General features: G+C 38.1%; 1 protein-coding gene across 12 annotated transcripts in view; it reads left to right on the top strand.

The window, feature by feature from the left end:
- SLAMF6 (SLAM family member 6) overlaps positions 1-12,850 on the top strand; it is a 40,017-nt gene that overhangs the window by 3,415 nt on the left and 23,752 nt on the right. For 7 of the 12 annotated variants that reach the window (XR_002731979.1, XR_002731977.1, XR_002731978.1 and 4 more), the window contains exon 2: positions 7,504-7,705. The exons of 4 other annotated variants lie outside the window; for them this stretch is intronic. Coding sequence is in view for 4 of the 8 variants with exons in the window: in XM_023214249.2 (XP_023070017.1) it covers positions 7,504-7,705 (202 nt within the window). In the remaining 4 variants the exon portion in view is untranslated. Of the gene's footprint in view, positions 1-7,503; positions 7,711-12,850 lie in introns of those variants that run through there. One more of the 12 variants, XM_023214252.2, reaches the window with a different exon arrangement.

The raw sequence follows: 12,850 nt of genomic DNA, 5'->3' as shown, positions 1-12,850 counted from the left end.
CATTTTTTATTAAGGTGAAATTCTTATAACACAATGTAATAATTTTAAAGTGACATTTTGTACATTCACAATGTTGTGAAACCACAACTTCTATTATTCTAAAACATTTTCATCACCCCAAAAGGAAACCCTGTACCCACTAAGCAGTCATTTCCCATTCTCCCCTCCCCCTAGCCCCTGGCAAATACTGATCTGCTTTCTGTCTCTGTGGGTTTACCTATTCTGGATAATTTCATATAAATGAAATCATAAAATATATGACCTTTCGTGTCTGACTTCTTTCACTTAGCATCATGTTTTCCAGGTTCATCCATGTTGTACCATGTATCAGTACTTCATTCCTTTTTGGCTGAATAGTATTTTATATTCTGTATATACTACATTTTATTTATCCATTCATCTATCAGAGGACATCTGGGTTGTTTTTGCCTTTAGGCTTTTGCGAATAGTGCTATTATGTATACAAGTATTTGACTACCTGTTTTTAATTTATCTGGGTATATACCTAGGAATGGAATTGTTGGGTCATATAATTCTATGCTTAACATTTTGGGAAATTGACAAACTGTTTTCCACAATGGCTGTACTATTTTACATTTTCACTAGCTGTGTACAAGAGTCATAATTTATCTACATCCTCATCAATACTTGTTTTTTTCCTTTGTAAAAAAATTATCACCATTCTAATAGGTGTCAAGTGGTATATTATTGTGGTTTTGATTTGCATTTTCCCAATGACAAATGATTTTGAGCATCTTTTCAAGTGTTTATTGGCCATTTGTATATCATCTTTGGAGAAATGTCTATTCAAGTCCTTTGCCCATTTTAATTGAATTATTTGTCTTTTTGCTATTGAATTATGAGTTGTTTATATATTCTTGAAACCAGACCTTTATATATGATCTGAAAATATTTTCCCATTCTGTAGGTTATCTTTTCACTTTCTTAATAATGTTCTTTGATGCACAAAAGTCTTTAATTTTGATGAAGTACAATTTACCTATTTTTATCTTTTTTTCTTTTTTATCATTTTATTTTAAGTTCCAGGATACATGTGCAGGATGTGCAAGTTTGTTACATAGGTAAACATGTGCCCTGGTGGTTTGCTGCACCTATCAACCTCACCTAGGTATTAAGCCCTGCATACATTAGCTGTTTTTCCTGATGCTCTCTCTCCCCACTGCCTCATTCCTGACAGGCCCCAGTGTGTGTCATTCCCCTCCTTGGGACCATGTGTTCTCATTGTTCAGCTCCCACTTATAGAACATGTGGTGTTTGGCTTTCTTTTCCTGCATTAGCTTGCTGAGAATAATGGGTTCTGGCTTCATCCATGTCCCTACAAAGGACATGATTTCATTCCTTTGTATGGCTGCACAGTATTCCATGGTGTATACGTACCACATTTTCTTTACCCACTCTATCATTGATGGGCATTTGGGTTGATTTCGTGTCTTTGCTATTGCAAATAGTGCTGCAATGAAGATACATGTGCAATGAACATGTACATACACATATCTTTGTAACAGAATGACTTACATTCTTTTGGGTATATACCCAGTAATGGGATTGCTGGATCAAACTGTCTTTCTGCCTCTAGGTTTTTGAGGAGTCCCCACATTGTCTTCCACAATAGTTGAACTAATTTACATTCCCACCAACAGTGTAAAAGAGTTTCTATTTCTCCACAGCCTCACCAGCATCTGTTTTTTCTTGACTTTTTAATAATTGCCATTCTGACCTGTGTGAGATGGTATCTCATTGTGGCTTTGATGTGCATTTCTCTAATGACCAGTGACATTGAGCTTTTTTTCATATGTTTCTTGGCCACATAAATGTCTTCTTTTTTTTAACACATGAAGAGTAAGTTTAATGAAATTCATAGTTACAGATATTCAGAAAATATTTGTTGGAGGAACTAATGATTTCGTTTTTTTCTTTTAATTTTTATTTTTAGTTCTGGGGTACATGTGCAGGATGTGCAGGTTTGTTACATAGGTAAACCTGTGCCCTGGTGGTTTGCTGCACCTATCAACCCATCACCTAGGTATTAAGCCCAGCATGCATTATCTATTTTTCTTAACGCTCTCCCTCCTGCAACCCCACTTCCCAAGAGGCCCCAGTGCGTGTTGTTTCCCTTCCTGTGTCCATGTGTTCTCATTGTCCAGCTCCCACTTACAAGTGAGAACCGCCAGTGTTTGGTTTTCTGTTCTTGCATTAGTTTGCTGAGGATAATGGCTTCCAGCTTTATCCACATCTCTGCAAAGGACATGATCTCATTCCTTTTGATGGCTGCACAGTATTCCATGGTGTATATGTTCCACATTTTCTTTATCTGGTCTGTCATTGATGGGCATTTGGGTTGATTCCAGGTCTTTGCTATTGTGAATAGTCCTGCAATGAACATATACATGCATGTATCTTTGTAACAGAGTGATTTATATTCCTTTGGGTATATACCCAGAAATGGGATTGCTGGGTCAAATGGTATTTCTGGTTCTAGATCTTTGAGGATTCCCACACTGTCTTCCACAAGGATTGAACTAATTTACATTCTCACCAACAGTGTCGAAGTGTTCCTGTTTCTCCACAACCTCACCAGCATCTGTTGTTTCTTGACTTTTTCATAATCGCTATTCTGACTGCCATGAGATGGTATCTCATTGTGGTTTTCATTTGCATTTATCTAATGATCAGTGATATTGAGCTTTTTTTCACATGTTTGTTGGCTGCATGAATGTCTTCTGTTAATGTCTGTTAATGTCCTTTGCTCACTTTTTAATGGGGTTGTTTGACTTTTTTCTTGTAAATTTGTTTGAGTTCCTTGTAGATTCTGGATATTAGACCTTTATCAGATGAATAGATTGCAAAAAATGTCTCCCACTCTGTAGGTTGCCTATTGGCTCTGATAATAGTTTCTTTTGCTATGCAGAAGCTCTTCAGTTTAGTTAGATCCCATTTGTCAATTTTTCCTTTTGTTGCAATTGCTTTCAGTGATTTCATAATGAAATCTTTGCCCATGCCTATGTCCTGAATGGTATTGCCTAGATTTTATTCTAGGGTTTTTATAGTTTTGAGTTTTACATTTAAGTCTTTAATGTTTTTTTTTTTTTTTTTTTTTTTTTTTTTTTTGAGATGGAGTTGCACTCTGTCACCCAGGCTGGAGTGCAGTGGCGTAATCTCGGCTCACTTCAAGCTCTGCCTCCCAGGTTCACACCTTTCTCCTGCCTCAGCCTTCCGAGTAGCTGGGACTATAAGCGCCCGCTACCATGCCCAGCTAATTTTTTGTATTTTTAGTAGAGACCGGGTTTCACCATGTTAGCCAGCATGGTCTCGATCTCCTGACCTCATGATCCACCTGCCTTGGCCTCCCAAAGTGCTGGGATTACAGGTGTGAGCCACTGCACCTGGCCTGTCCTTAATCTATCTTGTATAATTTTTGTATAAAGTGTGAAGAAGGAGTCCAGTTTCAATTTTCTGCATATGGATAGCCAGTTCTCTCAGCACCAGTTATTAAATAGGGAATCCTTTCCCCATTGGTTGTTTTTGTCAGGTTTTTTGAAGATCAGATAGTGGTAGATGTGCAGTCTTATTTATGGGTTCTCTATTCTGTTCCATTGGTCTATGTGTCTGTTTTTGTACCAGTACCATGCTGTTTTGGTTATTGCAGCCTTACAGTATAGTTTGAAGTCCAGTAGCATGATGCCTCCAGCTTTGTTCTTTTTGCTTAGGATTGTCTTGGCTATATGAGCCCTTTTTTGGTTCCATATAAATTTTAAAATAGTTTTTTCTAATTTTGTGAAAAATGTCGTTGGTAGTTTAATGGGAATAGTAGTGAATCTATTAATTACTTTGGGCAGTATGGTCATTTTCATGATGTTGATTCTTCCTATCCATTAGCACAGAATATTTTTCCATTTGTTTGTGTCCTCTCTGGTTTCCTTGAGCAGTGGTTTGTAGTTCTTTTTGAAGAGGTCCTTCACTTCCTTTGTTAGCTGTATTCCTAAGTATTTTATTCTCTTTGTAACAATTGTGAATGGGAGTTCATTCATGATTTGGTTCTCTGCTTGCCTGTGTGTGGTGTATAAGAATGCTTATAACTTCTGCATTGATTTTGTTTCCTGAGACCTTGCTGAAGTTGCTTGTGAGCTTAATAAGCTTTTGGGTTGAGATGATGGGGTTTTCTAGATATAGGATCATGTCATTTGCAAACAAAGATAACTTGACTTCCTCTCTTCCTATTTGAATACGCTTTATTTCTTTCTCTTGCCTGATTGCCCTGGTCAGAACTTCTAATACTATGCTGAATAGGAGTGGTGAGAGAGGGCATCCTTGTCTTGTGCTGGTTTTCACAAGAACTGCTTCCAGCTTTTGCCCATTCAGTATAATATTGGTTGTCAGTTTGTCATAAATGCCTCTTATTGTTTTTTAAGATATGTTCCATCAATACCTAGTTTGTTGAGAGTGCTTAACATGAGGGGATGTTAAATTTTATAAAAGGCCTTTTCTGTGTCTATTAAGATAATCTGTGGTTTTTATCTTTAGATCTGTTTATGTGATGAATTACATTCATTGATTTGCCTATGTTGAACCAGCCTTGCATCCCAGCAATACAGCCAACTCGATCAGGGTGGATAAGCTTTATGATGTGCTGCTGTATTTGGTTTGCCAGTATTTTACTGAGAATTTTTGCATCAATGTCCATCAGGGATATTGGCCTGAAGCTTTCTTTTTTGTTGTATCTCTGCCAGGTTTTGGTATCAGGATGATACTGGCCTCATAAAATGAATTAGAGAGGAGTCCCTCCTTTTCAATTTTTGGAATAGTTTCAAAAGAAATGGTGCCAGGTCCTCTTTGTACCTCTGGTAGAATTCAGCTGTAAATCCTTCTGGTGCTGAACTTTTTTTTTTTTTTTTTTAGACTATTTGTTACTGCCTCAATTTCAGAATTTGTTATTGGTCTATTCAGAGATTCAGCTTCTTTCTGGTTCAGTCTTGGAAGAGTGTATGTGTCCAGGAATTTAGCCACTTCTTCTAGATTTTCTAGTTTATGTGCATAGAAGTATTTATAGTATTCTCTGATGATTGTTTTTATTTTATTGTTTTTATTTCTGTGGGGTCAGTGGTGATATCCTCTTTAACAGTTTTTATTGTCTATTCGATTCTTTTCTTTTTTCTTCTTTATTAGTCTAGCTAACCTGCAGTCTATCTATATTATTAGTTTTTGAAAAAAAAAAAAAAAAAACAGATTCTGGACTCCTTGATTTTTTGAAGCATTCTTCTTGTCTCTATCTCCTTCAGTTCTGCTCTGATCTTGCTTGTTTCTTGTCTTTTGCCAGCTTTGGAGTTTGTTTGCTTTTGGTTTTCCAGTTCTTTTAGTTTTAATGTTAGCATTTCAATTTGAGAGCTTTCTAGGTTTTTGATACGGGCATTTAGTGCTCTAAATTTCCCTCTTAACAGCTGCTTTGACTGTGTCCAGAGATTCTGATACATTGTCTCTTTGTTCTCATTGGTTTCAAAGAACTTCTTGCTTTCTGCCTTAATTTCATTATTTAACCAGGAGCCATGCAGGAACAGGTTGTTCAATTTCTATGTAGCTGTGTGGTTTTGAGTGAGTTTCTTTGTCTTGAGTTCTAATTTAATTATGCTGTGATCTGAGAGACTGTTTGTTATGATTTCAGTTCTTTTGCATTTGGTGAGGAGTGTTTTACTTCCAATTATGTGATCGATTTTAGAGTAAGTTCCATGTGGCAATGCATAGAATGTGTATTCTGTTGTAGGATGGAGAGTTCTGTACAGGTCTATCAGGTCCACTTGAGCTGAGTGATCCAGAGCTGAGTTCAAGTACTGAATATCTTTGTTAATTTTCTGTCTCAATGATCTGTCTAATATTGACAATGGGGTGTTAAAGTCTCCCACTATTATTGTGTGGGAGTCTACGTCTCTTTGTACGTCCCTAAGAGCTTAGTTCATGAATCTGCTCTTGTATTGGGTGCATACATATTTAGGATAGTTCTTCGTGTTGAATTGAACCCTTTACTATGCCTTTCTTTGTCTTTTTTGGTCTTTATTGCTTTAAAGTCTACTTTGCTAGAAACTAGGATTGCAATCCCTGCTTTTTTCTGCTCTCCATTTGCCTGGTAGATTTTCCTCTATCCCTTTATTTTGAACTTATGCGTGTCTTTGCATATGAGTCTCTTAAATACAGCACACCAATGGGTCTTCACAATTTACCCAGCTTACCATTCTGTATCTTTTAATTGGGGCACTTAGCACATTTACATTTAAAGTTAGTATTGTTATGTGTGAATTTGATCCTGTCATCATGATTTTGAAGACTTGTTAATGTGGTTGCTTCACAGTTTCATTGGTCTTCAGTGTGTGCTTCAGTATGTTTTGTAGTGGCTGATAATGGCTTTTCCTTTCCATATTTAGTGCTTCCTTCAGGAGCTCTTTCAAGTCAAGCCTGGTGGTAGATGAACTCCCTCAGCATTTGACTGTCTGAAACATATTTTATTTCTCCTTTGCTTATGAAGCTTCATTTGGCCAAATATGAGATTCTAGGTTGAAAATTCTTTTCTTTAAGAATGTTGAATATTGGTCCCCAATCTCTTCTGGCTTGTAGAATTTCTGCTGGGAGGCCTGATGTTATTCTGATGGGCTTCCCTTTGTAGGTGACTTGGCCTTTCTCTCTGGCTGCCCTTAACATTTTTTCCTTCATTTTGACCTTGGGGATTGTGGTTGATCCTCTCACAGAGTATCTTACTGGAGTTCTTTGTATTTCTTGAGTTTGAATGTTTGCCTATCTTGCTAGGTTGGGGAAGTCTCTTGCATGATATCCTGAAGTATGTTTTCTAACTTTGTTTCATTCACTCTGTCTCTTTCAGGTACAATAATCAGTTGTAGGTTTGGTTTCTTTACATAATCCCATAATTCTCAGAGGTTTTGTTTTGTTTGTTCCTTTTCATTCTTTTTTTCCTCTAATCTTGTCTGCCTATTTTATTTCAGCAAGATAGTCTTCAATCTCCGAAATTCTTTCCTCCACTTGGTCTATTTGGCTACTGATACTTAATGATTGCATTGTGATGTTTTCATGTTGTGTTTTTCAGTTCCTTCAAGTCATTTATGTTCCTCTCTAAACTGCTTTTTCTGGTTAATAGGTCCTGTAATGTTTTATCATGATTCTTAGGTTCTTTGCATTCAGTTAGAACACACACCTTTAGCTCAGCAAAGTTCATTATTATCCACTGTCTGAAGCCTACTTCTGTCAGTTCATCCATCTCAACCTGAGCCCAGTTCTGTGCCCTGTTGGAGAGGTGTTACAGTCATTTGGAGGAGAAGAGGCACTCTGGCTTTTTGAGTTTTCAGCATTTTTTAATTGATTCTTTCTCATCTTCCTGAGTTTATCTAGCTTTGATCTTTGAGTCTGCTGACCTTTGGATGGGGTTTTTGTGGGGACATTTTTGTTGATGCTGTTGTTGTTGCTTTCTGTTTGTTTTTCTTTTAGCAGTCAGGACCCTCTTCTGCAAGGCTGCTGCAGTTTGCTGGGGGTCCACTCCAGACCCTATTCACCTCGGTCCCTCCCCATCCTGGAGGTGTCATCAGTGGAGGCTGCTGAACAGCAAAGATGGCTGCCTGCTTCTTCCTCTGGGAGCTTCGTCCAAAAGGGGCACCAAACTGATGACAGTGGGAGTGCTCCTGTATAAAGTGTCTGGTAACCCCTGTTGGGGAGTCTCACCCAGTCAGGAGTCACATTGGATAAGGGACCCACTTAATGAAGCATTCCGTGTGTCCCTTGGCAGAAAGGGTGTGCTGGGATGGGGGGATCCTCCTTATCCAGACTGCCCAGATTCCTCAGAGCCAGCAGGGGAAAAGACTAAGTCTGCTGCTCCACAGAGTCCGCAGCCCCACCACCAACAGGGGTTCAATCCATAAACGAGTTCTATCCATAAACGCTTGGCTGGAGTTGCTGAAATTCCCACAGGGAGGCCCCACTCAGTGAGAAGGGATGAGTCTACATCCAGCCTAAAGAGACAACCTGGCCACAGTCTGCCACAGCTGCTGTGCTGCACCCTGGGGAATTCCTTCTGGGTCCAAATTACCCAGTCCCTCTGGCACTGGCAGGGGAAAACAGCAGACGGAAGCTGCAGTGATGGCTGCTGCCCCTCCCCCAGGAACTCAGTAGTCTCAGGCAGTCTGCAGCCAAGTGGCCCTGAGAATCTACACAGCTCTGTGCTTGGGATCCAAGGCCCTTGTGGTATTGGCTCATGAGGGGATCTCCTGGTCCATGGATTGCACAAATCCATGGAAAAAGCACAGTTTCCTGGGTGGGGTAGCACAATCACTCACCACCTCCCTTGGCTGGAAGTGGGAGCACCCCTTGTCCCATGCAGCTTCCTGGTGGGCTGTCGTTCTACCCTGCTTTTCTTCACTCCCTGTGGGTCATGCCAACCACCTAGTTAGTCCCAATGAGTGAACCTGGATACCTTAGCTGCTGGTGCAGGATTCACTCACTGTTTTTGTTCTTCTCAGTGGGATCCTCCAACCACAGCTGCTTCTAGTCAGTCATCTTGGCCCCTCCCCGCATTTTATCTTTTCTTACTCATGCTTTTGGTATCATATATCAGAATCCATTTCCAAATCCAAAATCATGAATATTTATCATTATGTTTTCTTCTAAGAGTTTTAGCTCTTATATTTAGGTGATCGATACATTTTGAGTTAATTTTTGCATATAATGAGAGGAAGAGGTCCAACTTCATTCTGTTGTATGTGGATATCCAGTTGTCCCAGCACCATCTGTTAAAGAGAGCAATCTCTCTCTATTGAATGATCTTAGCACTCTTGTCAAAAATCACCTGGCCATAAATGTTTTGGTTTATTTATGGATCAATTTAATTTCATATAGACATCTATATGTCTATCTTTATGCCAGTGCCACACTGTTTTGATTACCATATCTGTATCAGTTTTGAAATTGGAAAGTGAGTCCACAAATTTTGCTTTTCTTTTACAATATTGTTTTGGCTATTGGGACATCTTGAAATCACATATAAATTTGAGAATTAGCTTTTCCATTTATGAAAAAAATCAAAATTTTGATAAGGATTGCACTGACTCTATAAATTGCTTTGGGTGGTACTGGCATATTAATATTATCTTCCAATTCATGAACATAGGATGTATTTCCATTTATTTACATTTTCTTTCTTTCAGAAATGTCATTTAGTTTTCAGTGTATTATCTTGAACCTCTCTGGTTAAGTTATTGCCAGGTATTTTGTTCTTTTGAATGCTACTGTGCGTGGAACTGCTTTTCTTAACTTCTTTTTCAGATTGTTCATTGCTAGTGTGTAGGAACAGAACTGATTTTTATATATCAATCTTGTATCTTACAACTTTGCTGAATTTATTTATTAGCTCTGATCATTTTTGTGGATTCTTTAGGATTTTCTATTTTCAAGGTCATGTTATCTGTGAATAGGAATAGTTTTACTCATTATTTTTCAATGGAGATGCATTTTATTTATTTTTCTTGCCTAATTGCTCTGGCTAGAACTTCCAGTTCAATATTAAATAGAAGTGGTGAGACTGGGCACTGTTGCCTTTTCATGATGTTAGTTGAAAGGCTTTTAGTCTTTTATGCTTGAGTAAAATGTTAGCTGTGGGTTTTCATAAATGCCTTTTATCAGACTGAGGAAGTTCCCTTCTATTTCTAGATTCTCAAGTGTTTTTAGTAAAAGAGTGCTGGATTTTTTGAAATGTTTTTTCTGCATCAACTAAGATGGTCATTTTTCTATTTTCTCCATTCTGTTAATATCATATACTGCATTGATTGATTTTCATGTATTGAACCAATTTTGCATTTCTGAGATAAATTTCACTTGGTCATGGTGTATAATCCCTTTAATATGAGCTGGATTCAGTTTGTTAGTATTCTGTTGAGAGTTTTTGCATCAATATTCCTAAGGGATATCGATCTGTAGTTTTCTTTTTTCTGATATCTTTGGCTTTGGTATCAGGGTAATACTGACCTAATAAAATGAGTGAGGAAGTGTCTTTTTCCTCTTCTGTTTCTGGGAAGAGCTTGAGAATAACTGATGCTAATTATTCCTTGAATAATTAGTAGAATTCACCAGTGAAGCCATCTGGCTTTTCTTTATCAGGAGGTTTTTGAGTACTGATTCAATCTCTTTTTTTTTTTTTTTTTTTTTTTTTGAGAAGGAGTCTCGCTCTGTCTCCCGGGCTGGAGTGCAGTGGCCGGATCTCAGCTCACTACAAGCTCCGCCTCCCGGGTTTACGCCATTCTCCTGCCTCAGCCTCCCAGCAGCTGGGACCACAGGCGCCCGCCACCTCGCCCGGCCAGTTTTTTTGTATTTTTTAGTAGAGACGGGGTTTCGCCGTATTAGCCAGGATGGTCTCGATCTCCTGACTTCGTGATCCACCCGTCTCGGCCTCCCAAAGTGCTGGGATTACAGGCTTGAGCCACCGCGCCCAGCCCAATCTCTTTTCTTGTTGTAGGTCCTCTTTAATTTTTTATTACTTCTTAAGTTAGTCTTGGTATTTTATGTGTTTCCAGAAATCTGTTTCATCTAGGTTATTCAGTTTGTTGGCATATAGTTATTTAAAGTGTTCTTTTAATCCTTTTAATTATTATTTCTGTAAGATCTGTAGTAATGTCTCCACTTCCATTTCTAATTTTAGTAATTTGAGTCTTTTCTCTTTTTTTCTTTGTCAATCTAGCTAAAGGTTTGTCAATTTTGTTGATCTTTTCAAAGAACCAACTTTTGGTTTCATTGATTCTCTCTCTTGTTTTTCTATTCTCTATGTTATTTATCTCTGCTCTAATTTTTATTATTTTCTTCATTCTAATAGCTTTGGGTTTAGTTTGCTCTTCTTTATCTAGTTTTTTAAGGTATAAATTCCCTCCTTCTTTATGTTTTTATTATATTTTAAGTTCTAGGGTACACATGCACTTTTTGCAGGTTTGCTACATAGCAAACATGTGCCATGGCACATTTGCTACATGTGCCATGTTGGTTTGCTGCACCCATCAACTCATCATTCACATTAGGTATTTCTCTTAATGCTATCCCTCCCCCAGCTCCCCACTCCCTGAGAAGTCCCAGTGTGTGATGTTCCCCAGTGTTCTCATTGTTCAGTTCCCACTTGTGAGTGAGAACATGTGGTGTTTGGTTTTCTGTCCTTGTGATAGTTTGCTGAGAATGATGGTTTCCAGCTTCATCCATTTCCCTGCAAAGGACATGAACTCATTCTTTTTTATAGCTGCATAGTATTCTATGGTATATATGTGCCACATTTTCTTAATCCAGTCTATCATTGTTGGACATCTGGGTTGGTTCCAAGTCTTTGCTATTGTGAACAGTGCCACAATAAACATACGTGTGCATGTGTCTTTACAGTAGTGTGATTTATAATACTTTGGGTATATATCATTGTATATATGATGGGATCATTGGGTCAAATGGTATTTTTAGTTCTAGATCCTTGAGGAATCGCCACACTGTATTCCACAGTGGTTGAACTAATTTACACTCCCACCAACAGTGTAAAAGTGTTCCTGTTTCTCCACATCATCTCCAGCATCTGTTGTTTCCTGACTTTTTAATGATCACTATTCTAACTGGTGTGAGATGGTATCTCATTGTGGTTTTGATTTGCATTTCTCTGATGACCAGTGATGATGAGCATTTTTTCATATGTCTGTTAGCTGCATAAATGTCTTCTTTGGAGAAGTGTCTGTTCATATCCTTTGCCCACTTTTTGATGGGGTTGTTTGTTTTTTTCCTGTAAATTTGTTTAAGTTCTTTGTAGATTCTGGATATTAGTGCTTTCTCAGATGGGTAGATTGCAAAAATTTTCTCCCATTCTGTAGGTTGCCTGTTCACTCTGATGGCAGTTTATTTTGCTGTGCAGAAGCTCTTTAGTTTAATTGGATCCCATTTGTCTATTTTGGCTTTTGTTACCATTGTTTTTGGTGTTTTAGTCATAAAGTCCTTGCCCATACATATGCCCTGAATGGTATTGCCTAGGTTTTCTTCTAGGACTTTTATGGTTTTAGGTCTAACATTTAAGTCTCTAATCCATCTTGAATTAGTTTTTGTATAAGGTGTAAGGAAGGGATCCAGTTTCAGCTTTCTACATATGGCTAGCTAGTTTTCCCAACACCATTTATTAAATAGGGAATCCTTTCCCCATTTCTTGTTTTGTCAGGTTTGTCAAAGATCAGATGGTTGTAGATGTGTTGTGTTATTTCTGAGGCTTCTGTTCTGTTCCATTGGTCTATATATCTGTTTTGGTACCAGTACCATGTTGTTTTGATTACTGCAGACTTGTAGTATAGTTTGAAGTCAGGTAGCATGATGCCTCCAGCTTTGTTCTTTTTGCTTAGGATTGTCTTGGCAATCTGGGCTCTTTTTTGGTTCCATATGAACTTTGAAGTAGATTTTTCCAATTCTGTGGAGAAAGCCATTGGTAGCTTGATGGGAATGGCATTGAATCTACAAATTACCTTGAGCCGTATGGCCATTTTCACATTGATTCTTTCTATCCATGAGCATGGAATAGTCTTCCATTTGTTTGTGTCCTATTTTATTTCATTGAGCAGTGGTTTGTAGTTCTCCTTAAAGAGGTCCTTCACATCCTTTGTAAGTTGGATTCCTAGTCCTCCTTCTTCCTTTCAGAGGGATAAAAATATCCCTCAGCGCTACTTTCACTCCATTCCATAAGTTTTGGTAAGCTTATTTTTGTTTTCACTTGTGTCAAGTTATATCCTAATTCCTCTTGGTATTTCTTCTTTGATCCATTGATTATTTTACACTATGTTGTTTAATA

This window comes from Piliocolobus tephrosceles, chromosome 1, assembly GCF_002776525.5.
Source record: "Piliocolobus tephrosceles isolate RC106 chromosome 1, ASM277652v3, whole genome shotgun sequence".
Classification (NCBI taxonomy): Eukaryota; Metazoa; Chordata; class Mammalia; order Primates; family Cercopithecidae; genus Piliocolobus; species Piliocolobus tephrosceles.
The sequence above is the reverse complement of the archived record's forward strand: the minus strand, read 5'-3'. Positions and strand labels throughout refer to the sequence as shown.